The sequence below is a fragment of the Mandrillus leucophaeus genome, unplaced genomic scaffold (genome assembly GCF_000951045.1).
Source record: "Mandrillus leucophaeus isolate KB7577 unplaced genomic scaffold, Mleu.le_1.0 Scaffold388, whole genome shotgun sequence".
Taxonomy (NCBI): domain Eukaryota; kingdom Metazoa; phylum Chordata; class Mammalia; order Primates; family Cercopithecidae; genus Mandrillus; species Mandrillus leucophaeus.
This window is the reverse complement of record NW_012104120.1, coordinates 1,786,373-1,811,140: the sequence shown is the minus strand read 5'-3', so window position 1 is coordinate 1,811,140 and position 24,768 is coordinate 1,786,373. Positions and strand designations below refer to the sequence as shown.

Sequence of the window (24,768 nt, the reverse complement as noted above, 5' to 3'; positions counted from 1 at the left end):
GTGAGCGCAGGCACAGTGCTTCCTCCCCGGCTTGTGGCTCTGTGCCTGAGGAAGATGGTTCTGCGGCCCCATCCTGCTGTCCTGCCTGGAGTTGAAGGGTGTGTGGTTCTTTCTTCTGGGCGGATGAAGGCTCCCTTGCGGGGCAGCCTGGCTCTGGCTACAGGGCCAGCTCCCACTAAGCTGGGTCCCCATGACTGGCAGAGCGACCCTGGGCCGGGTGGCTGGCAGCAGGGCCCTTCTCCGCCTCTCTTTCCGGCAGGCACTTCCCTCGTCCAGCACCTGATGACTGTCCTTATCCGCAAACACGGCCAGCTCTTCACGGCACCGGCCCCGGAAGGGTCCACCTCCCCGCGCAGGGGCCCGCAATGTGCAGTGGGGTGGGGCTCCGAGGAGGTCACCAGAGACAGCCAGGGAGAGCCCTGCGACCCCGGCCTGCCCGCGCACAGGACCTCTTCCCTGGATGGGGCGGCCGTGGCGGTGCTCTCCAGAACAGCCCCCACGGGACCGGGGAGCCGGTGCAGCCCTGGGAAGAAGGTGCAGACCCTGCCCAGTTGGAAGTCCTCCTTCCGTCAGCCGGGATCCCGATCGGGAAGCCCGAAGGGGGGCGGCGCGTCCCTGGAGGTGCCCATCATCTCCTCCGGCGGGAACTGGTTCATGAACGGGTTGTCCTCTCTGCGTGGCCACCGCCGGGCCTCATCGGGAGACCGGCTCAAGGACTCGGGCTCCGTGCAGAGACTCTCCACTTACGACAATGTGCCCGCGCCGGGCCTGGTGCCCGGCATACCCAGCGTGGCCAGCATGGTGTGGTCCGGGGCCTCCAGCGAGTCGTCGGTGGGGGGCTCGCTCAGCAGCTGCACGGCCTGCCGCGCCAGCGACTCGTCCGCCCGCAGCTCCCTGCACACCGACTGGGCCCTGGAGCCGTCCCCGCTCCCCAGCAGCAGCGAGGACCCCAAGTCCCTGGACCTGGACCACAGCCTGGACGAGACGGGGACGGGTGCCAGCAACAGCGAGCCAAGCGAGCCGGGCAGCCCCACCCGAGAGCACGCGCGCCGCTCCGAGGCCTTACAGGGGCTGGTCACTGAGCTCAGGGCCGAGTTGTGCCGCCAGCGGACTGAGTACGAGAGGAGTGTGAAAAGGTAACGTGCTGCCCCGTGGAGCCTCCTGTAACGGGGTGGAGCCTGCAGGAAAACTGTGCTCTTGGCACATGGGCGTCGGCCTCTGACTCCCCAGCCACTGGCCCTGGAAGCCAGCCTCAGAGAGGGGAATCCTAGCTCTGGGAAAGCCCTGGGACTGGCAGGCTTGGCACGCAGTCAGTCTGGCACGCAGTCAGTGCTGCAGAGGCCTGCTGACTCCGTGTGAGTGGGAATGCCCGCCCAGCTCACCGGGGGCCTTTGCTACACAGGTGGGAACAGAGTCTGTGTGCAGTCTGCAGCCAGGGGGGAGGGGGCAGGACCCTGCAGGTCCCAGGCCTGTCCCAGTACAGGGGCCCATAGCCCGGATGCTGGGCGCCGGGAAGTGCTGAGGCCCCAGACCAGCCAGGCTAGAAGTGAGGATCCCTTCCTTGATGGGATCAGAATCCAGTTTCCCTGCTGAACCAAGTCCTTGTGCCCGCCCTTGTCACAGGATGGTTGTGCTGCACCCTGAGACTTGCAATCTCATTAACAGAGGGCTGGAGTTCCAGCCTCCCATGAGGACGGGGTTCCCCTCTGCAGTGAGGAACCTCAGCTCCTGGAGGCCGGGTTCTCCAGTGCACTGGGTTTCCCTTAGCATTGCAGACTCCTTGGCCCCTCTCGCTGCAGGTCCCCATTAGTCGGCTGACCTGTTCACCGGGTCCCACCCACTAGCAGGGAATTCCTTTTTCCATTAGAGGCAGTGAATGGAGGTGGAAGGCATTCCTGTTGCCCACTCTGAACCTGTGATTTCCACTGGGAGCTGGAATGGCAGCCATTGCCCTTTTCTTCTGCTGACAGCTGTTCTCTGGGTGCTGGAGAGTGCCAGGCATGTGCAGGCACCGTGTCTGCAAAAGGAAGAGACAGGAGAGGGGGGACCTTGAGGGCAGAGGCCCCTGCCAAGGGGAAGGTCACAGCAGGCAGTGCCTGAGCCAGGGCTGGAAGGACTCATAGGATGGAGCCGAGAAAGGAAATAGCATCAGTAGAACCCAAGGGCCTCCGGAAATATAGTAGAAGACGCTGTCTGCTGCAGATGCGCTCACAGGCCAAACTCCAGGGCGTGTGGGAACTCTTACCATGCAGAACAGAAGGCTGGACTGGACCAGCTTCGCCAGTTGTGTGCTGAGTCCGTGGAGCTCCTCTGGCCTGCTCTGAGGTCTGGTTTCTCAAGGGAGATGCAGGACTGTTGGACTCCCGGTCAGACTACCTGGATTCTAGTCCCAGCTCCACCAGGGATTGGCTGAGTGTCCCTGGCAGGATCTTTGGGCCCAGTGACCTCACCCATTTGTCCTGAGTGTTAAGTGACCCACAGTGGATGGCAGCACTCAAGAACCTTTGCTGCTTGCATTAACTCCTGCCTACTGGCTGGAGGTAAGATGAGGTTCCCAGAGGGAAAGGGACAGCAGTGGTAGCCCTTGTGGAGGACCTGTTGTCACTAGCAGAGTGGTCTGGGCTGTTGTCTTGGTTAGCGGGAGGGTCTAGAGTGAGGAGGGTCTCTGAGCACAGGAAGGAAAGCGAGGGCATTAGCACCTGTCCCGTCCAGCAGGTGGTTGGGGAATGTGTGTCCTGTTCTCTGGAAGTATGGAGCCATCGGTGGGGGGGGGGGGGGGGGGGTGAGGCTGGCCTTGTCCTGGCTCCCAGGACTCTGGACAGAGCCCCTCCCCAGGGCCCTGCTGGGGAGTCAGCCTTCCTTCGTGCATTCCCAAAAGAGAACCTGTTTCCTGTGAAGTACCAGATGCTGTGCAGGTGGCCACAGCTGTGGCAAAAACTGATCCAAATCTCTGTCCGCATTCTTATTTGGGTTGCAGGGAGACAAAGACCGTAAGCACGATACCTTTTGAAAAATACACGGTGTGTTAGAAGGGAGATGAAGGAGGGGAACATAGGGCAGCATGGAGGGGAGCGGAGAGGAGCCTCAGGATAGAAGGTTGGAGGGCCCTGGGAAGGAGACCCCAGAGCTGTAGCCAGCACTGAGCCCAGGACCCCTACAGGCGGGGAGAGTCAGGGGCTGGGGACTGGAGATGTGTGGGGCAGAGAAAATGCTCTGGTCTTTCGCAGAGTGAGATGAGAATGAAGTGTGAAGTTGATGGAGGGTCTTGGCACATTGGGCACTTGGACAGGCACACCTGGGTGCCATGCCGAGCAGAGCTTGCCAGGGGCCAAGGGCAGAACAGACCAGTTAGGAGGTGTGGGGGTCTAGGCCTGACCTATCGGGGGTGTGGCCCTATGGGGCAGCTGGTGGAGGTAGGGGAAGCGGCCAGGTGCTGAGCATATTTTGAAGGCAGAGCCAAAAGGTTTTGCTAGCTGATCAGATATGGGACCAAGAAAAGGAATGGACTTAGGGGAGGACATCATTGTTCAGCTGAGCAGCTGAAGGAAGGTATTCACCAAGAGAGTGCACCAGGGCTGCGGAAGAGTGGTCTGCAGATGAGGGTCAGGACCCTTTAAGTCGGAGATGCTGATGAAATGGTGCAGAGTCATCAGCATGTAGTTGGGGCTTGGAGTCTTGAGCCTGGCAGAGAAGGAACAGGGGAGGTCCAGGCCCGAGCCCAGGGGCAGCAGTGGGGAGGTAGGTGGCTTCTCTCTGACAGCTGCCTGTGCTCCTGGTGAGGAGGGCTCAGGCCATGCTGCACACTCAGTGATGAGGATGGAAGCCTCATTTTGGTGGGTTGGGGAATCCGTGTTTGTTCATCATGCACCAGATACCAGGCACTGTGCTGGGCCCCTGGCATCTTCCAGCCCATGGTTACTGCTCTGAGGAGCAGTCACCCTCTGCATTTCAGTGTGGCCTGTGTCCTGCCCACAGCCATGTGGCTCACAGGTCACCAGGCTGGCCTTAAAATCCAGCATGTGTTCCCAGGGGCTGGGCTCAGGTGTGTCCCTTCGAACAGACAGAAGCTGGTCGTCTGGTCAAAAAGACGGCCGTGCCAACCTTGGCACACTGCGGCATGAACCTGCATGGAAGCATGTGGTATAGGCTCTGATGGTGCAGAGGAGCACCATTGGGACCTGCTGGGGAGGATCACAGGAAGCAGCGTCATGTTGGGGGCGCTTGAGCTGAACATGACAGGCAAGCAGGAATGGAAGTGACCACCCCACGGGATCTTCTGTGGGTCGCCACGTGTGGCTGGATCGTGGGGACGGTGTGGGGAGCTGTAGGAGGGGAGGCCACAGCACAGGAGCAAAGGCCAGGGGACAGTCCAAGTCCCAACCCTCCCTATGGAGGGGCCTGTGCTGTTCCTGCCAGCTGGCAGGAATCCCATACTGCACTGGAGGGGCAAATGCAGACCCAGGGAGGCACCGAAGGCACGGATCCTTGTGTTCACATTTCAGGATCGCACGCTGAGGGGAGCTATGGCAGGGGACAGTTTGCTCACAGGTGAAGTACTGGGGTTCTTGTGAGGAGCAGATGAGCCGGGGTGTCCTCCTGCTGCCATGGCCTGGCCTGACCCTTCAACCCACAGTGAGCGCAAGCAGGGTACACCCATGGGACAGTGAATCTGCCCGCAGAGTCTCCAACAGCATCTCTCCTTGACTTTCAGAATCGAAGAAGGGAGTGCTGACCTGAGAAAACGAATGTCTCGGTTAGAAGAAGAACTGGACCAGGAAAAGAAAAAATACATCATGCTGGAAATAAAGCTGCGGAACTCTGAGCGGGCACGGGAGGATGCGGAGAGGAGGAACCAGCTGTTGCAGAGGGAAATGGAAGAGTTTTTTTCAACCCTAGGAAGCTTGACTATTGGGGCAAAAGGTGCCAGGGCCCCAAAGTAAAAGGAATGGCAGAGCTTACTTCTGTGCCACGTCTGCTGGTCTCCAGCCATGCACGGAGTCAGAAGCCTCTGTATCTCTGGAGCAGCCAGGCGCTCTGGAACCAGCTGGAGAGAGAGATCCTGATACCTCTGTGGGGACTGTTGGGACCCCACACACTCCAGGTGGGATCAGATGCTGCTCCAACCATGCAGCTCCTGGTGAGGGTCAGAAGGGGACAGTACCAAGAGTAGCGCTTAGCCCTTACCCAGGAAATGTCCTTCATGGCCACAGAAAGGAAGGGCACCCACCATTTCTGCCACAGGATCCAGGCAGCCACTGGGAGCAGTTAGCTTTCTTTATTAAATGCGCTCACAAAGCATGGTGCCCTGTTACCTGGCTCATTTTTCATGCCGCGCGATACAGGGCTTCTTAGGTGACCACTCCTGTTTCTCCAAGGGCTAGGAGCCCCCTGAGGTATGCCCCTGGGTGGAATAGCACAGGCATTGTGAAGTGGGACGTGAAGCCCCCTGAGGGGCAGCAGCCTTGTGCTTTCAGCTCTCTTGTCTGTGTGCTCAAGGTGGGATGCCTTTCTTTACTCCCCTGCCCCCTAGCCATCTGGACCTCTGCAGCTAGTTTCTGTCTTGGGAGGTCCCCTGGGTCTTCCACCATGGCCCCAGCTCTGCTCCAGGGCCAGAGCCTGAGTGCGCACCCAGCGCAGGTGCTGTGCTGGGGCGAGGTGTGGGCAAGTGTGGCCGCTCTACAGGAGGGCTGAGCCAAGGCCATGGGAAGCGTCTGTTCGCCATATTTCAGGTGCCCATGCCTCACCCTGGGCCCTTGCCCAGCTCCCTTCCAGTCCCTCCTTCCCTGCTGTTCACCCCCCTCCTCTGGCTCATCCACAGACCTGAAGGCTCCCTTAGGGCAAATCCCTCCAGAAAGCCTTTCCCAACCACAGGGCACCCAGGCCAGGCCCGGCTGGAGTTCCTGGGCTGTGCTTCAGGAGGCAGCAACGCAGTGCGTCTGGGCCCAGCAGTGTCACACTGCTTCTTCACCTGTTCCCCTCACGGCGTCCTGATGTGTGGCTGGCCCCTCGCTGCCCCTGAGCAGTAACCTGCAGGGGTTTGTTCAGGGAGCAGTGGTCACCAGAGCGCCCAGTTTCTGACCACAGCCACTAGAAACGTCACTCAGGCCCAACCAGCTCCACCTAAAGTCAGGTATAAACATTGCCCACACCTGATGCTTTAAATGCCTGGGGCTCAGTCCTCCCAGGAAATGCCGGCTTCCTACCAGGAAGGCAGGCCCGCAGGGTGAGGCAGGCAGGGCGGCTCCCACACTGTGGCCAGCTACCCATTGTCTCCAGGCAGCTACCAGGGGCTTGTCCACCAGGAGGCGGGCACCTGCTCAGGGCCCTCAGCAGCATCAAGGTCTGGATGCTGGAGCTCAGGAGGGTCTGGGGAGAGTGGCGTCTGTCTTCGCTCAGCCACGGACATGGCGAGCCAGCTGTCTGGGTGATGGGATTTTTCCCTGGGGTTGAGATGCTGCCCTCCCCTCTATTCAAGGAGAGAGAAGAGAATACGAGGTGACTTTGAGTCCTCATAGCAACCCAATGAAGTAGAAAATTGGCCCTATTCTCCATATTCAGAGGAGAAACTGAGGCTTGGAGAAATTGGGTGGGAACAGCAGTACGTTCTGATGACCCTGTTGGGTTCTCTCGCCACAGCCATGGAATTCTGCTGATTTTTACCTGGAGAGAAAATGCCCCCAGGCTATTGAAGGAGCAGAGGAGACTGAAATGGGTTTCCCATGATGAAAGGAAGCTTGTCTGTCTGTCTCAACCACTAATCCTGGCGAAGGCTTAGGCTCCTGCCGAGTCCCCAGTAGGGATAGGAGGTCATGAATGCCTGAGCCACATCTGCCACCTGTTGGCCAAGTAGGATCTGCAAATGCCATTCTTATCTCGAAATGAATTGGCGTGATTATTCAGTTCTATTCTCCAATCTCTATGTAACCAGCACTGGGCATCTCATCTGTAAAACACCTGACTTAACTGTCAGGCACACTGAGTGAATGAGGCTGACCTGTCGGGGGGTCTCTAGTATCCCCACCACTACCCACTTCTCTCAATTGAGCTACATTTGCTGAACCTGGTCCCAAACTGACAGATTCCCATTGTACTTGTTACTGTAATTACATCATTTAATATGAAGCAGACTCATGAATTACATGAATTATGAACATGAAAAGTAGGGAATTGATTCATCGAAACCCTGGAATGCTTTAGAAAGACTCAGTAGAGGCACATTGATAAATGTATGGTTGAATGAAACATGCAATAGCGAGAAATGGGAAGAATCTGGGGTTCTGCCCTCAGAATACTTCAACAGTGTCATAAAACTTGTGTTTGACTTTAAAGAAATACTGGAAATTGTGAATGTCTCATACCAAAAAAAAAAAAAACAAAGAGTTGGCTTATGTTAAAAGAATAACAAATGAATGTACATGTTCTTTAAAGTTAAAATACAATTTTAAGGGTATGTGTGTGCGAGAAACAGAAATAGAGAGAAAAGGAAGGTTCCTTGTCAACTGACTTTTGAGTGATGGACCAGGAATGCATCTTATTCCTGAAGGAATTTCGGAATGGAACCCATATATCCATGTTTCCCTGGTCTGTGGGTAAAAATGGAGTCAGTAACAACGTTTCACGGACTCTCTCCCTCTCCTTTGGATGCAGAACCCCAGGCCCCTGCAGAGCCCTCCCAGTATCCTAAGTAATTATCTCACGAGTGTCTTGAGTTCCCAGCTAAACAGCCGTGACATTGCCACACACTGCCGCTGCCTCTCTTTACTCCTGCCTCCACCAAGAACCCCCACCTGTGCCAGGATTGCTATCCTTTTCTACCAGCCACATTGCTGCTACTTCTGTCTCCCAAAGCAAGCCTGGCAACACTTGAGCACAGGGGTCTCACAACGTGTTGCAGTCTGTGAAGAAGTGGGGTAGGGTAGGACAGGGTCATGAAAAGCCCAGCAGGGACCAGATACTCTGAGGGCCTATCGCCCATGGTGAGAGGTTTTTATTCTAAGGGAGATAGGAAAGGATTTGAGAGCTTTACATTAACTCACATGAATTGACTTCCATCTTGATAGTGGAAGGGGAGAGAGCTTTTGAAAGATGGGAACTCCTGAGCATGTCTGTACACTGCTGAGCATGACCCAAACGACAGGGAGAGAGTTGCAGGCAGGTTCATAGGAATGCACAGCGGTCTTTGAGAGGTCCTGAAAAATGCCAAACATGCTTACCTTACATAGCATACCCCAGAAGCTTTTGTGCAGGGGACGTTTTTATTCCCATAAAGCTGCTCAAGCAGAACACAGCAGTTTCCAAGCGAAGGCTCCGGAGCCCGCCTGCCCAGATGCAGATCCTGCCCCCGCCACGTGTGACAAGCTGGCTTGATGACCCCACTCCAAGACAGCTAAATCTCTATGCTATCTGGGCACTGGGTCTTAACCCGATGGTTTCATAAATCCCAAGCCCCTGCACTCACCCCACAGCTGGTTAAAAAGTTCACCAGGTTAGGAAAACAGCAGCAGCTGACCCAAAATTCCTGGTAGAGAATTTCTGTTTTTCTATAATTATTTCCTCTTTCCCTTCTTTCAGTGAGCTTTTGATAAATGTCTGTCCACTGTGGTAAAAGGAGACAAGGGGCAGGGTCTGGGCCCAGTTCACAGGGGACTGAGGAGTAGTTTGGGCCCACTTCTCTAGGCCCAGGTCTAGTGGTGGCCGTGGCCATGCAGATGGGGAGCCTCGGGGTCAGCACGTGGGTTCATTGGTTCAGCTGCACACCGGAGGCGGGTGGGGGGTGGGCTTCAGGTTCTAGAATCTCTCTTCCTTGTGACACATCAAATCGAAGTAAACACAGCATTTAGTTCACATCAAACTCTTCTGGGTATGTTTGCCTAGAGACACGTTCAAACAGACATGAGGGACAGATGTTTGACTTGACGAACCTGTACGCCAGGGTGCGGAGCTGACCCTGATGCCAGGCAGGATGATGGCGGTAGCCAGCACCCACCGAGTGCTGGCCAGCCCCTGCCCTGCACGCACACGCCAAATCCTCCCAGCAACACTGCCAGGTGACATTAGGCTTCCCACAGGACAGATGACAGAGCACAGCCCGAGTTGAGGCACTTACAGGTAGTGAGGCAGCCAGTGAGGTCATGATGCTATGTGGGTATTTGGCACCAGAACCCATGCTCACATCACTATAATATCACAGCGCTGCATGCAGTGTCCTTATGTCACACTTTGAGGGCCATGAATGTTGCATTTTCAGAGGACAGAAATGGTGTAAAGGATAGGTTCTAGTCATTAGCTTACCCAGCCCACCATTTATGGAACACCTACTTGCCAGGCATTACCTCCAGTAGGACAGGCTCTTCCATCCTGGGGATCCCAGTGTGAGGCATCAAGAGAAGACGAGAACACAGGATGCTGTCAAGTAACAGTAAGAGGCATGGCTCAGCCAGATTGACACTTGTCCAAGGTGATCTAAATTCTCCATCTTGACTAAGCTCACCTGGACCTGCAGGACCCAGTAGACCCCAACCTTTCCAGGACCTTGTCTCATAAAAACACATGTGCCTGGCCGGGCATGGTGGCTCACTCCTGTAATCCCAGAACTTTGGGAGGCCGAGGTGGACAGATCACGAGGTCAGGAGATCGAGACCAGCCTGACTAATACAGTGAAACCCCGTCTCTACTAAAAATACAAAAAAATTAGCCAGGCGTGGTGGCGGGCACCTGTAGTCCCCGCTACTCGGGAGGCTGAGGCAGGAGAATGGTGTGAACCTTGGAGGTGGAGCTTGCAGTGAGCAGAGATTGTGCCACTGTACTCCAGCCTGGGCAACAGAGCAAGACTCCATATCAAAATAAATAAATAAAATAAAATAAAATAAAATAAAATAAAATAAATGCCTTTGGTTTCTCCCTTTGAACTCTTCTGATCCCTCAGTCTACCCCTCACTTCTCTCAAGACTCTGTCATGATTTCTTTACATTTCCAGCCAAGTTTTCAAGTCCTTTTCACTACCTGCTTCTCCACTCACTAGAACTAGGCCCCACTTGCACTTCTCTAGGTAACTCTAAAGTTTTACATGTGGTATATCCAACAGGAATCTTTCCACTATCTTCCTCTGTCCACAAAATGATACTAACAAAAATAGTGCAAGGGCCATATGAGCAAATGACACAGATCTCACAAGAAAAGAAACTACGATAGCAGAGATCTACAGGTAGGTGAGGGAGCAAACCAATCGTTCCCTTCCTCCCACTCCTGGAGCGGTAAGTTGGAGTTGATGCCATACTTGACATGCATTCTGTCATGGACACTTCAAACTGAGATGTACAAATTGCAAAACACACTACATGTATTTTCCTTGCACCATCTCTTGTGTGCCACCCAATCACTGGGCTCACAGCCTTCCCCCAGCTTCAAACGCTAAGTTTGGCGACTTCACCTATGCCATGGCAATACATCTAAATGAGTCCCTTTCTTCCCTTCTCTCAACTGGGTATCTTCAGCATCAGTCACCAATCTCCACACCTCCAGCCTAACTGCACTTGCTTCTCTTGGCAGTGACCATCCTAAAACAAGCGTTGGGTCATAATACTGCTTTTCCTCCTCACAAACTACCATGGGTTCCTATCACCTACAAAATAAAGGCAATTCCTGATATTTTCAGGTCTGATCCTCAGCTTGTTTCAATTCCAAATTCCAACGTGTCAGTCTTCTCTCCCTTCTCCCTGTACCCACACCTATGCCAGGCCGTTCCTCACTGCTTGCCTATGCACTCACTTAAATCTGCTTGCCTTTCCTTCAGCCTGGAATACCCTTCTCCAAACCTTATGTCAAGGCTCAAAACACAGTTTCTTTGTGAAACTCCTCATTTCCTCTAATCAATCCCTGTAGGCAGGTCCTTGGTCTTCCATATACACCATTTCAAGACTCTGTCATCCATTTTCTATTTCCTACTCCCAGCTTCCGGCACACGTCTATATCACCTATATGCTTCCATTAATAGATGAAATTAAGTAAAGTACATGTTAGAAACCTAAAATTTACACAGCATATTTGAAGTATCTTTTGGTTTCAAATGAAGTCCAAAGAAATACTGGTATACAACCTGTAACAGCTAAAAATAATTTTCTTAAACCACAAAATCATCACAAACCAATCTTCACTTAGATCAATAGACCTTTTTGGGAACAATAATAAAAAAGAAAAAAAAAGTACCTAAATTAACAAGGATGAATTATTCCACTTTACAACTGGTGAAAATGAAAAAAAGTAAAAAGTTTATTCTCAACATTCGGATACTTGCTTCTGCTACCCAGTTTCTCCTGGGAGGCCTCTCTATGACGGTGATGAAACAGCTCAGCAGCCACGCAGCTGATTCAGCAGCAGTGGGCAGCTAGAAGACCAGCCCCTTCCTCCCCGCTCCTCAGAGAAGGGCAGTGTGAGTTCGGGTGAGGGCAGAGACAGCACGGTACAAGGGTCATTTGGAGCAGGAACTGTGCAAGATGGAGCGGCGTCATCACAGCGGCTGGGAAGGTATGCAGCAGGGACCCTGTATTCCCACACAGCAGCACACCCAATGTAGGCAAAGAGCAAATAAGCATGGCAAAAGTTGGAAACATTCAAAGCTAAAATCTCTTGTTTTGAAACGGACCCCAATTTTAAGTACTTATTTTTGCCAAGTGGTCATGATGGCTATTCTCTCATATGTCTACCAAGAACTAGGTTAAGGGCATTGAAGCAAAGTTCCTTTGTTAGATAAAGTTTATCCAGAAATTTCAAACACAAGAAATCCAAGACCAGATCAACCAGATAACCAGGGTGAAAGTTTAGGCTCTTTACAATCTGTATAAAATCCAAATCTAAGAAACCGGCCCTAGCAAGACCCCTTTTCTCTCAATCCACAGGCAATCCTAAAATTGCCAAGAAACACTTTACCACAGATTTTGTTTTCAATGAAAAAACTCTTAATTTCATAATTTTCATACCACTTTTTTTTATTTAAAATATTGTAACCAATTGACATACTAGATAACGTTGTTTACATTCCAGTGGTGCATGTTTAATGACTAGGGCATGAATGATGAAAAATCACAATAATGATCTCAGCATTCCCTAAAAAGTGCCCCATTTTGTTTTGTCTAGAGGAAAGGAGAGGGAACGGAACACAGGGAAGGAGAGGAATGGAGGAGGAATGACATCGCAGAGGAAGAAAAGCAAATGTCAGTTATCATACTCAGGTTTCCAGGTGTGACACCCTGCTGGCCAGGATAAACTGTAATGAGAAAGTAGATGTCACAGTCCAGGGAGACACGTAATTCAGTCTAACTTCATTATTCAGCTAAAAGATTAACAGTTTCTCAAAAATATACCAAATATTGGGCCTACAAAAGTAATTTATTTCTTCGTAAAATTTTACTAAGATTTACTCCTTTTGTAAAATGTAAAGAATGGACTGATATCACGAGCAGGTTCTACTTACAAAACAGTAATAATGTCAACGAGCACATCTAACACAATTTTCCAAGATATACAGTGAAAGATTTTACATGTGTCTCTTACTGATGTAAGGTATATACTTTACATACTTACTGGTATTGTTTCAACATTGGCTAAAAAGTATTTAACACACATTTATAATTCACTCAGTAAAGATCTAACAGGGCAACAGCTTACTTGGGAAAGCATAGAAAATTAGTGTGAGGTAGTTCAATAAAAGCCTAGTTTAATTTGTAAGTCATTATGAGAATAGAACATTGTGCAAAATTAATCCACAGGTAATATTTCTCAAAAGTTTCAGTAACGAAGAGAATCTAAACTAGAAATGGCCAGAAAGTGTTACTCTTACTAGACTCTCCTTAAGAGCACTTAACGAAGAGCAGTCAGTTTGAAATTAATTAGGATTTCTGTTTTCCTTATGAGTTTTCTAATTGTACCCCAAACTATACATTTCTGCTTCAATGCCCTTTACCTCTTCATCTTTCTTGCTATTAAGGAAAAATTAGTTTCCTTTGATTCCGGAAAAACCTAAGAGAGATCAGTAGAAACACAATGCACACAAAAAATGCAACAGGATATGGAGAGGCAACATTTAAGAGGGCTGCTAATGACAGAATGGTGGTGTTTGGTTTACCTACTGGTAAGAAGAGTTTACTGGTGTCATGGGGCTTCATGCATCCACTCTATAGCTAATGTGTAACTAATGAACAACACTCACAAACTACAATAATATTTTTGAAAATATACTATGTTTTAACCTCAAAATGTTGTGCAGGCTAGTGCCTAGGCAAACACTGAATAGTTAAGTCTTCATATGTGTAGCAGATACTGGCCAATAGTGTAAACCATCTTATCTGTAACCAAGGAAAGAGCTTCACTTTCCTGCTGCTGATTTCACTATCAGACACTGATGTCCTCTTCCCTCCATCTTTCAGACGGCACAGCAGGATTAGCATAGAACAGAACAATGACAAGGCTGGCACAAAGAGTGCTTCTTTGCACACTGTCAAGCTTCTCTGGATTGTTAAGGGGGTTGTGTGTAGGCTTCTCATTTAACAGGCTGGTGTTTCTCTTAGGAACACCTGGTATGAACACACTGTGCCTTTACCAACTTGGAAGGGTGCACGTCAGGAACAACCAGCAGCCAAAGGTGCATGACACACTGAGAACTGTTCAGCAAGCAGTATGACAGAGCTGAGATGCTCTATTTGCGTATAGTATAACTAAGTGATCCCAACGATACAATGGTTTTACAAATGGCCAGTATATATTAGAGGGAAGAGAATAGTAACCAGGAAGACACAGGTAAAGAATTAGCATCTCTTTCTTAATCTGTGAAGATAATAAAAATCTTGGTCAAAATAACTTTCTCATAGTAAGACAGTGAGTATATTAAGTATATAAAATTGAAAAATCAAACTTATAGAACAAGAAAGGTGGTTTCACACAAGTACTACCTGACAGAAATGTTATTTGTAACTTCTCTTGGGAAAAAAAATGTTTAAGATGCTTAAAGGATCCCAAAATAAAAAGAACCAATACCTATTTAGCTTAACAAATTTAAGAGCAAAATTGTATTTAGATGTAGTAATTTAAAACCTAGGGCACAGAACATTTAACAAAGAGACCTTGTTTTTAGGATATAATTTGTTAAATATTTTAGTTTACACTAAGTAATACGAGTTTGTTTTCTTTGAATTGAACTCAATGTGATGGCTGGCAAGTGGCAGCTGGCGTTTACAACAAATGATACAGTCAGACACCTGGTTTTCCTTACTTAACCAAAATCTGTATCAATAGAGATGGCTTATCAGCAATCAAGCATAAAATATGAGAACCTTCTGAAAGCATGTCTGCTGTGAAAGTGCAACAGTGACATAATCTACGTTACAGAAAATACAGCTAATTGTCAAATTAATATAAACACACTCATTCTCAAATTTCTGCTAAAATTGTAGACAGTATTTCCTGTCTACAATTCAAGAGGTGTTATAGTCTTAAAACTCTAATTTGTCTAATCAAATTAATGCACCTTGTTGTATTAGAAAAGGGACTGATAAAAAGGCTGGGAAGCTGGAAATCATGACTCTAAGCCATCAAAAACAAACCTGCTATTTCAAAGTATATAAAAAGGCTAATGTATTTTAATCTTAAATATTGCACATTAACAATGATGTAAAGTATCTCATTCAAAAGGAATTTTGCACTAAATATATGAATAAAATGCCAAGCAAATTTTCAGACACTGCATGTTAAGCCACACCTGTTCTTCCCATTGGTCACGAATTCCAAGGGGCTTTCTGCCTAGAACCTTGCTGCTTATGTGAGTATGCATTTCCTAGTTCATTAAATGAAATCCCTCTTGTTCCAGAGATCATTTAAAAGGTGCCTGGGTCTATTACAGACACCGTATTTCAGAAATAACGAGACTTCAAAGACATTTTACTTGGGAAAAGTTCAGTTATAGAGAAATAATTCTGCAGATAGAAAATGTAAACAGTTAACATATACTTGTCAGGAGCAGCACCATTCTTACACTACTCGACATCCACATTGCATGTTATGTTGAAAATCAGGTATAAAAAAATAAAAGACTCAGACTAAATAACCACCATTTATGCCTGCTCTGCTCAATGTGAAGAAACAGTCCTTAGAAAATGACATCCTATATATGGCTGTGTGCTACTATTTTCAGATGAACGGTATATTGCTCATTTGATACATCACCTACACAAATCTAGGTAGGCTTTGGAACCTCCCAATAGCTAGTATAAATATGATTATGCTACAAGTAGAATCAAATGGCCAGAAACACCAGAACAACTGGTGTTCAACTGACAGACACTCCAAGTAATAGGAAACCGGAAAGGTCCAAGGGCCCGAAGCTGCAGGAAAGGGAAAGACTAGACTCTAGAACATTGCTGGGACCTACAGCCTGAGTAGATTAACTCAGTGTATACAAAAACAGGCTCATAGCTAGTAGAAGTGAACCATCTGTTTATTTGCATTGAAATGTATTATTCATGAAGTATCCTCTTGACTTTATGTGATCATAAACTTTGAGCATGCCACAAATTTGCAGAATACACCATGTTCTTTTTACTTATTTCTGTTGGGTAGGGTGGGGACATAAGGTGGTGGTAGATGCCCAGCATCTTCAAAGACATGCTCTGAGTTATTCTGCCACGGGGCTTTTGCCAAAATTAAGTAGGATTGCCTACCAATTCTTGTAACTAAATTAGGATTGGCAAGTAGCAAATATTGGAGGTCTCCTAACACGTTCATCATTTACAGTAGTTATTCCTGAATATAACTGGCTACAAGTTATTTTCCCTCACTCCTCTGGGGTTATTTCATTGATAAGCACATAACCCTGAAGGATAGTATCATGAACAAAACATCTGAAATAAATTCTAATAAAAAAAACTATAAAAATCTTAAATAATTCATGATATAGGCAAGTCACCACATAATAGTTGCTTTGATAAACAAAATCTTACAAATTCAGTTAAAAAAATCAGCAGCATAAGATAAAGCAAATATGCAAAAAATTTAAAACATGATAAAATAATTAGGTTTACATTATACAGTTAATTACAGCAAAAAATACAATACAGTTTTGTTGCTGTTTTGAAACACAACTTAGGTTTTAAATTACATCACTTGAAATTAAAAAAAATAAACTACTTTACTACAAAATGAATTCTACATTTTTTGAAAAATCACTCAAAAATAAGACCACTGAATTGTTTTCAAAGTAGTTCTATCAATGACTAACCGACTCCCCGTCCCTCCCACCCCCCCACGGCCCAAGTAGTCATCTACAGCAGCCCAGAGGCCCAGCTGATGCTTCTAGACTGCTGTCTGTATCCGAGGCCAAAGTCGGATCTGTTGACATTGAAGACACATCATTGACAGACGACGATGACGATGGATGCTGAGAGCCATTGATCACTGCTGCACCTGTGCTATGAGAAACAAAACAGCAAATCAGTTGCAGACAGCTGCAGATCGAGCTACTTGCACTGCACTGCCTGCCTCTAGTGGTAATTTTTTCTCTTGGGTTTAGAAGGCTCACTAAAAATAATCGCAAATGACATCCAATACACTAAAACACACTCTTCATTGACAGCTATGAGGTGAGAATTCTGAAAATGTCTAGAATCGTGGAGTCCTATCCTTTCAATGAATGTGTTTTTCAGTTTAAGACAAGAATTTACATCTGAGCCACATTTAGAAATGGTCCTGCAGCAAGATCCACAAATGGGCTTCAGGGTACGTGTGAATACTGCTGATAATACATGCAAAACTGTCTGTAATGCCTTTTTTTGGACAGAAGATCTTAAAGGACTGTACAACTACAAAAGTTAAAAGCTACTTCCCTACAAAAAAAGTCTTTATAGCTTTGCACTAAAAAGGAAAAATTCAAATGATTCAAATTTGAAACAAGATGTACTTCTGGCACATCTTGTTTTAAAGCAAGCGCCAAGGAATAAAATAATTTTAACAGGAAGAAACCTTAATTCAACTGCCCCAGTTTATACAAGGTTATGGGACATGCCAGTGTCACTCAAATGGCCTAGTTAAGTAAACTTGGGTCTTCTTATTTCTACGCTAATACTTGATAAGTAGAAATATGGATTTATTAAATAGATAAAGTAGGAACAAACAGTTTCTTTTGCCGAAAGTATTACCTAATAAGGACTTCCTGAATTTTAAAAAGTAACACGAATACCTGAGCTCGAGACAGAAATCCTCTCAAGGGGATTGGTTTAGGAAGGGGACAGGAATGACTTACACTGGGGTATAGAGAAAAAAGGTAACTCATGCGCTAGGCTAAGTACTTTTAAACCACATGAACACTAAATAAGGGTCATTCCAAATTTGAATAACGCAAGTTACTTAAAAGTTCTCAAGAATACATTTATGAAATAAAATCAATGGTCTTCAAATGGAACACTGAGCAGAATTTCTGAGGGTGAGGTTCAGGCACCCAACGATGCTGAAACCAAATGGGCTGAAAACCACTGCTCCTGAACCCAGCATCTGTATTTGAGATCATCCCTCCATTCTGTCCAGATAAGCAATAAAACACTTCAATATGAAAGGTCCTCTGCGAGCTTTTCTTCAAATGCAAAAAGAAAACAGGCAGTGTAGTGGGAATAGGAAAATCTTTAGGGAGGGGACTGGGAGACAGAAAGGAATGGAACCACAAGAGACAAAGCAGGTGATGGGAGTTGAAACAGAAGAGAAAAGCAGGATGAGTATTTCAGGCCTGAGAGATGAGAGGTAAAACAGGTGATAATCTCCTAGACCCAAGAAAGGTCCATTAGCTTCCCAGTCAGAGTGAAACTGAGATAGTATATTCTTTTTAGTTCAGTCAATACTTGGAATGAGCCTTTTCTGACTGAACAGTATGATACATCTGTGTAACATACATAGTACACAATGGCTAGTTTCTAAGACTTGTACTGAAACATTCAAACCATAAAAGGGATCCAACATACATAATTTTTATATATGCCTCTAGTTCAGGGTCTATTATTTTATCCAAATGTTTTAATCTGATAAAAATTAACTTTTAAATGCATTAACTTTTTAATCTAAAAATCAAGTACCTAAGGAAAAAAAAACACACACTTGTTTTTTCTTTAAAGCAATACAGTAAATTCTCAAATATCTGAATGGTAATAATATAGAAAATCATTAGTCTCAGGTGGGTCATTCCTCTCTCAAGTGAGTCTCTACACACTCAAGGCAGGCAAACTTACTTTACTATTAGCCAAACCAAAATAAATATAAGAAGGCACTCAAAGGGGAAAAAGAATAAAATTCATTTTAAAAATCAAGTGGAAATGGTACTATGGTTATCTGATATTTTGATTTACCAAGCACTACTCCTTTTGTTATAGTACATAATCAAGAGCGGAATATTTTCATAACAGCTTAATTTGCTAATACTCATCTTTGCAAGCTATAACTGAGGATCCAGAAGATGTCTAGAAACCTCAATTTCTATCTTTTCCACTGACTTATTTTGTGATCATAAGCAAGTGTTGGACTAAGATTCAAATTATTCACTTACAAATTAAGAACAAATACAACTGCTCTAACTCATGAGATTATTACATTTACTCAAACATCTGGCACTCCAGCTGTGCCACTCAATTGGATAGTATGCTAAAGTATAAAACTGTCCCACATAATGAACTTTCCAAATCCCACCTGAGCCTCTATCATGAACAATTCAGTTATACTACTACTATGTAGCAATACAAAGCTAATTAATTACATGAAGCATTTATAATAGAGCTTTAAATTTGTTAGAAGTAAATTGTAGAGAAAAGTCCATTTCCAAAATAGGTAAAAGCTGTCAAAACCCATTCATATTTTCAACAGGATCTACACTATAATCTGGAAGACTGCATTCTTGATCAAAGATTTAAAATATACAACTCTAAATTATATAACCAAAAATGTCAAAGCAATCCACAAAAAATGGCTTAAACAATTATGTTTATAGTAGACAATGTCACTAGAGTTTTAAAAAACCTTACCCATATACAACATGCTAGATACATCTATTTTTTTCCTCAAAAGTAGAAGTTTCTGAGGAATTAAAATGGCATAGTTTTACTTCAAAATCAAGACCTATCTTTTGAAATACTCCTCACTCTTCAAGGCTCAGCTCAAATTTCACCTCCTTCATACAACTGTCCTAACCTCTGTAGCCAGAGAAGTCTCTGTTGCCCGCCAGAAACAAAATGGGAGGCTGAAAAAATCACACACTCTGAAGTTATTGTACTAGTTCATCTACATAACAGATTTGGAATCTTACGTTATTTCAAATTTCTGAACTTCAGTTTCCTCATCCATAACGTGTGCAGTAATCCTATACCTTAGGGTCTTAGGGGCTGAATAAAATAAAGTATATAAACCACTAGTGTCTGTCACGTGGTATGTACTTAATGTACATGTTACCTGCCATTTAACTTTTCCCCTCTATTCTTTATACTTTTACTTGTACTAACATTAAATATAAGATCAGCTTATGATAAAAAAAAGTTTTAACTCCTACAAAGCCAGTTCTCTTCTTAGAGAAAGAATACCTTCTAGTGATGGTTTTAATGTTATTGCCTTCGTTCAACAAATCAGTCATATCATTTTGAAGGACAGCAACTTGGTACTACACGTACTAAATTTTGCAGTGAAGCTTTTATTTACCCAAAGTAAAGACTGTCAAGATCACAGAAAGGTATGTATATTGAATTTTGAGAAGTTTCTTCTTTAAAGACCCAACAACAATGCCAACAAAGTTTTTAAATTTCTGTTCTTCAACAGAATGTCAATATCATAGAAAAAGATGTGCATCTTATAAACAGTTACTGATATATTAGTATAATGTATTAATAGAAAAGTGTGTCAGTGCTTTCAAATTTCACCAAACAAACTGTATTTCCTTATATTTATTAAGCCTGGAATAATGTTGATTTTGTAAGTATGGGAAGAACTGCAGGTTTCAGGCCACTGAAGATTACAACACAAGAAGTAAACTGTAATCTTAACCAAGCTTATATTGTAACCAACCTAAAGGAGAGGGCTGCCCCCGTATAACTCCATTCTTGGTTCTCTCCTCCAAGTCCATAACTTCCTTATATATCAATTCTGTAAAAGAAGTAAACAAAAATGAACTTTTCAAAGTCGAAGAGCCAATCTCACAACGCATGTATGGTTTAAGTGGAAATTTTTATACATGTGAAGTACTTCAAATAGTGTCCTTACAATGACAGTCAGTTAAGTGTCAGCCTAAGATTCAAGGATGTTAATTAATAACAATTCCTTGACACTCAACAATGGATCATATCGAAAGGAAGTACTAATCTTTCCTGTAACCACTGTTTCTCAAGTTGGTTTGATGGTGCTGGGGTAGAAGCTTTCTTTTTCACTCTACCAGCAACTTGTACTACAGCATATCATACCACATACCATTCTGTACTACCATCTGTCTCAGGGAGGGCTTGAACCATGTGTCTTACTGACTTCCATTTCCTGAGCCCTGGAATAGAGCCTGGTGCACTGTGGGTACTCAACTAGATATATGTTACCAAGATTTAAATCAGAGTATGCAAAAGCTTCATTAATCAGAATGAAAGATAAACACATTTTTATTGGAGGAAAAGAAGCAGGTAAGCTACATTTCAACTCCTTATGAGTAAGCATGGTTATCACTTCCAATAACATTTCTCCATGGGAATCTATCTTTTTCTCTTATCAGGCTTCTGGACAGCAAGCAGACCACTGCGACAACTGTTGCAACTGAAGAGAGACACTGGGAGCTGCTCTGCTGGTATCAATATATGCGCCTCCTGTCTTACATTCTTCACTTATATTATCATCAGAAGTGATTCTGATGTTAACTGTGATGTGCCTTGTGAGTCTGAATGTCTACTTAAGAACCTTCGGCCAGGAGTGGTGGTTCATGCCTGTAATCCCAGCACTTTGGGAGGCCGAGGCGGGTGGATCACCTGAAGTCAGGAGTTTGAGACAAGCCTGACCAACAAGGTGGAACCGCATCTCTACTAAAAATACAAAAATTAGCCAGGCATGGGGGCAGACGCCTGTAGTCCCAGCTACTCGGGAGGCTGAGACAGGAGAATTGCTTGAACCTGGGAGGTAGAGGCTACAATTAGCTGAGATTGCGCCACTGCACTCCAGCCTGGGCAATGGAGTGAGGCTCCATCCCAACAACAACAAAAAAGCAAAAACAAACAAACAAAAAACCTTCTTAAGGTTCTTAATGTCTACTTAAGGTTTTTAAGTAGACATTCAGACTCACAAGGCACACCACACATAATCTTAATGGTGGATGCCACATCATCACCACTATTTATCATCTTCTTTGGGTCATGGAATCTTCTGAGAATTGTAAAACCCTCTTCTGAGAAAAACATACAAACAAAAAATTTTGCATCGAATTTCAAGGAGTCTGTGTTAATTCCTGAAGAAAATTCTGACAAAGAATCCCCGATTACAGAGAATGACATTTATATTGGTAATAAGGTAAAACAACAGAATATGTTGGAATGAACAACAACTGGAGACAAGTTTGTTTGTTACAGTAACTTAAGGCTTGGAAGGAGAAAAATAGAAAGCACTGATAAAGGAGAGAATAAGAGATGGTCTTCTTCAAAGAAACAAAAAGGAATGATAAACATTTGCAATATGAGGATTTTTTAAGAGAGAAAATAGCACTCCTCTGGGAAAAAGCACAAAGAGATTAAGGCAGAAGAACCGACACTAATTAGGAGTACTAACTAGTCAAAGCTATCTGTAATTAATGGCTTTGGCAATTAATTTTTCTTTCTGTTATGAGCTAAAACTCTTAGGTAGATCTTGAAAAAGGCAGTCTGTGGGTAATTACTGATATGCACCTGGGGCTAGGAGTAAGAGATACAGAATAAAGGTAAATGTTTTTAAAGCAATCAAAACCCCCAAATATATTCTTATACAAATGAAAACACTGTATCTCACTGATTTTTAGATGTACTTTTTTTCAGTTTAAACTCTGAAACTGACTCCATCTTATAATCAATGGTGCTGGACAACTGACAGTGTTTTTTTTTCTTTGTGGCACATAATGGTGTGCCTTACAACTGCTGGCCTATTAAGAGTCTATGACCAATCTGGACAACAGAGTGAGACCCCATCTCTACAAAAATTAAAAAAAAAAAAATTAGGCTAGGTGCAGTGGCTTAAGACTTATAATCCCAGCCCTTTGGGAGGCTGAGGCAGGGGAGGAGGATCACTTAAGCCCAGGAGTTTGAGACCAGCCTGGGCAACATAGTGAGACCCTGTCTCAAAAAAAAAATTAGCCAAGTGTGGTGGATCACACCTGTGATCCCAGCTACTGGGGAGGCTGAGGCAGCAGGATCACTTGAGCTCAGGAGTTTTGATGCTGCAGTGAGCCATGATCATACCACTGCACTCTAGCCTAGGTGACACAGTGAGACCTTGTCTCAAAACAAAACAAAAAAACAAGATTCTATAAAATACTTCATGGTCTATTGTAAATTAGTAGGATGTAAAAATATCAGGTTAATGCTTTCATACATATTCAGTACAGAGCTATATCTGTATACATATTCAAATGCATATTACATATTCAAATGCAGCAGACTCTATCCAGTTTTACTGTTCTGTCATTTTTTTAACTTTATCATGGGCTCTGCTAACCATGGGTTTCCCAAAGTTCACAGAAAATCAATCTCTAAATCTCTTCAATTTCTAAGAAAGAATCAAATTCATCCTTAGCAAAACACATTTATAGATGGGTTACTTATTCATGTTTATACCTCCCCAGTCCACTTTGGCGTCCCAGGATTTAAAGACAACTCTTAATAACAGGTCTTCTGCCTCTATTTTAAGATGAGGTAAAATGCAGGGGGCGGTGTACGAGGGTGGGAGGAAGGGGGAGTGATTTACTCAAAGTCACACAGTTACAAAAGTGGTCAAAACACTGAAGGACAACACAAATGGAAGTAAATGGGACCTAAACATTACCTGGCCCACATGTCTCAGGGGACCTTTCGAAGAAATATTTTGAACACTTCCATGACTATCAAAGCATGATTAATTTCAGCCACATTTATAAAATAGAATAAAACTACTATATTAGATTTACAAATATTAAAAATTAACTCATTCTGTTGGCAAGGGTGAGGGTAAAGAGACTCCTATACAATATGGATGGAAGTGTACACTACTACAATTTCTTTGGAGAATAATTTGGAAATAACTGAAAAATATCCTTTGGCTCAGCACATCTCCTTCTAGGATTTTTCTTCCAGGTATGTTCTCATATGTGAACATGAATACTGCAGAGGTGTTTCTAACAGCAACAGACTGGACACAATTTAAATGGTCATCAAGAGGGAGATGGATATACAGTGTGACACATTCATACAGCAGAACACTAATCAGTTATTAAAGCAAGAGAGGCATATATGTGAACCAAAAGAGAATAACCTTCCAGATATCTGATTATATCAACAAAGCAAGTACATATAGCATATATCGTACACAACCATACGTGATTTTAAAAGGGTGGAAGAAGAGAGGTGGGAGACACTAAACACATTTGTATGTTCACACACCATAGAAAAACATGAGAGAGAGCACTAATGTGTCTGTGTCTGGGGTGGGAAACAGGAACTTAAGAAGTTAAGGAAGGAAGCAGACTTACTGTCCACTTATGTAAAAATATTAATTAATATTAACAAATTTCAGTTATGCACAGAAAATGTCACAAATTTCTCTAACATGACAATAAATCACCATATAAAAACCAGAAGCTCCTTCGCAGTTTTCCCTCTAAGAATCTGATGAATGTACCTTTCCACTCTTCTATTGTGTGTTCCCTTTCATCTAACTGCTTGTCAGGGATCTTTGGTGGTGGCTGAAAAACACAAGGCAATAATAATTGAGTCAGTATGCTGGGAGTATTTTAACTCTTTGTAGTTATTTGAAATATTAGCCAGACAGATGACTTATAAAAATGTATCATTAGATCAAGACTGATCAATCATCAACTTTCTTATATAGACAGAATAGGAAGACTCCTTCATTGCAGGAAAAAAAATGTTTAACTGTCTTTTTCTTTTCTTAGAGCTCTTGAAATTGCCATATTTTATTTATATCATAGATCATAGAATTCCGTTTTCCTTTGGATATAGTAATTTCTTTTATAACTGAGTTAGGATGTTCCCTCAGAGCATTCAACATCCTAGTTCTCTGGTTAGGGTATCCAGGCAAGATTGCAAAAAACAGTGGGAGGTGACTTTATTTTGTGTAGGAGGGGCTCAAATATGCTCATTAGTTTATTTGACGTAGTTTTCATGAAGAAACAGAAAAACATCATCATGTATCTACATTTTTATTTAAAATTAAAAGGTCTCCTTCAAACCTAACTGTAATTCTAAGAATGCAGTATGTTCTGTAAACATTAAGAAAATAACTTACAGCTTCTGCTTCAGAAGGATCATACCAGACATTGATGTACGGGTGTTGAAGAGCTTCATCTACAGAGATCCTTTTAGATGCATCTATTACCAGCATTTTGGATAACAAATCCCTTGCCTGACTGGCTGCAAACATAATGATGTTAATGTACATATATTTGTAAAGGTTCTCAAATTATTAATAACTTTCAGCAATTTGAGATTATTTTTTATTTTAAAAGCATATGTTTTAAAAATACTACTGAAAAATTATTTTATACATATG

The 24,768-nt window shown here is 44.5% G+C and overlaps 2 protein-coding genes across 6 annotated transcripts in view; one reads left to right on the top strand and one right to left on the bottom strand.

The window, feature by feature from the left end:
* The window catches only part of ARHGAP22 (Rho GTPase activating protein 22), a 206,275-nt gene extending 200,977 nt beyond the window's left edge, over positions 1–5,298 (top strand). For all 5 annotated transcript variants that reach the window (XM_011990940.1, XM_011990941.1, XM_011990939.1 and 2 more), the window contains 2 exons: positions 260–1,136; positions 4,712–5,298. In XM_011990940.1, the coding sequence (XP_011846330.1) occupies positions 260–1,136; positions 4,712–4,940 (1,106 nt within the window). In that variant the 3' untranslated portion in view covers positions 4,941–5,298. The remainder of the gene's footprint in view (positions 1–259; positions 1,137–4,711) is intronic.
* A 6,668-nt stretch (positions 5,299–11,966) lies between these two features.
* The window catches only part of MAPK8 (mitogen-activated protein kinase 8), a 133,597-nt gene continuing 120,795 nt past the window's right edge, over positions 11,967–24,768 (bottom strand). The window contains exons 9-12 of the mRNA XM_011990938.1: positions 24,505–24,629; positions 23,878–23,941; positions 20,074–20,151; positions 11,967–16,449 (exon numbers count right to left, since the gene is read on the bottom strand). Coding sequence (XP_011846328.1) covers positions 16,304–16,449; positions 20,074–20,151; positions 23,878–23,941; positions 24,505–24,629 — 413 coding nt within the window. The 3' untranslated portion in view covers positions 11,967–16,303. The remainder of the gene's footprint in view (positions 16,450–20,073; positions 20,152–23,877; positions 23,942–24,504; positions 24,630–24,768) is intronic.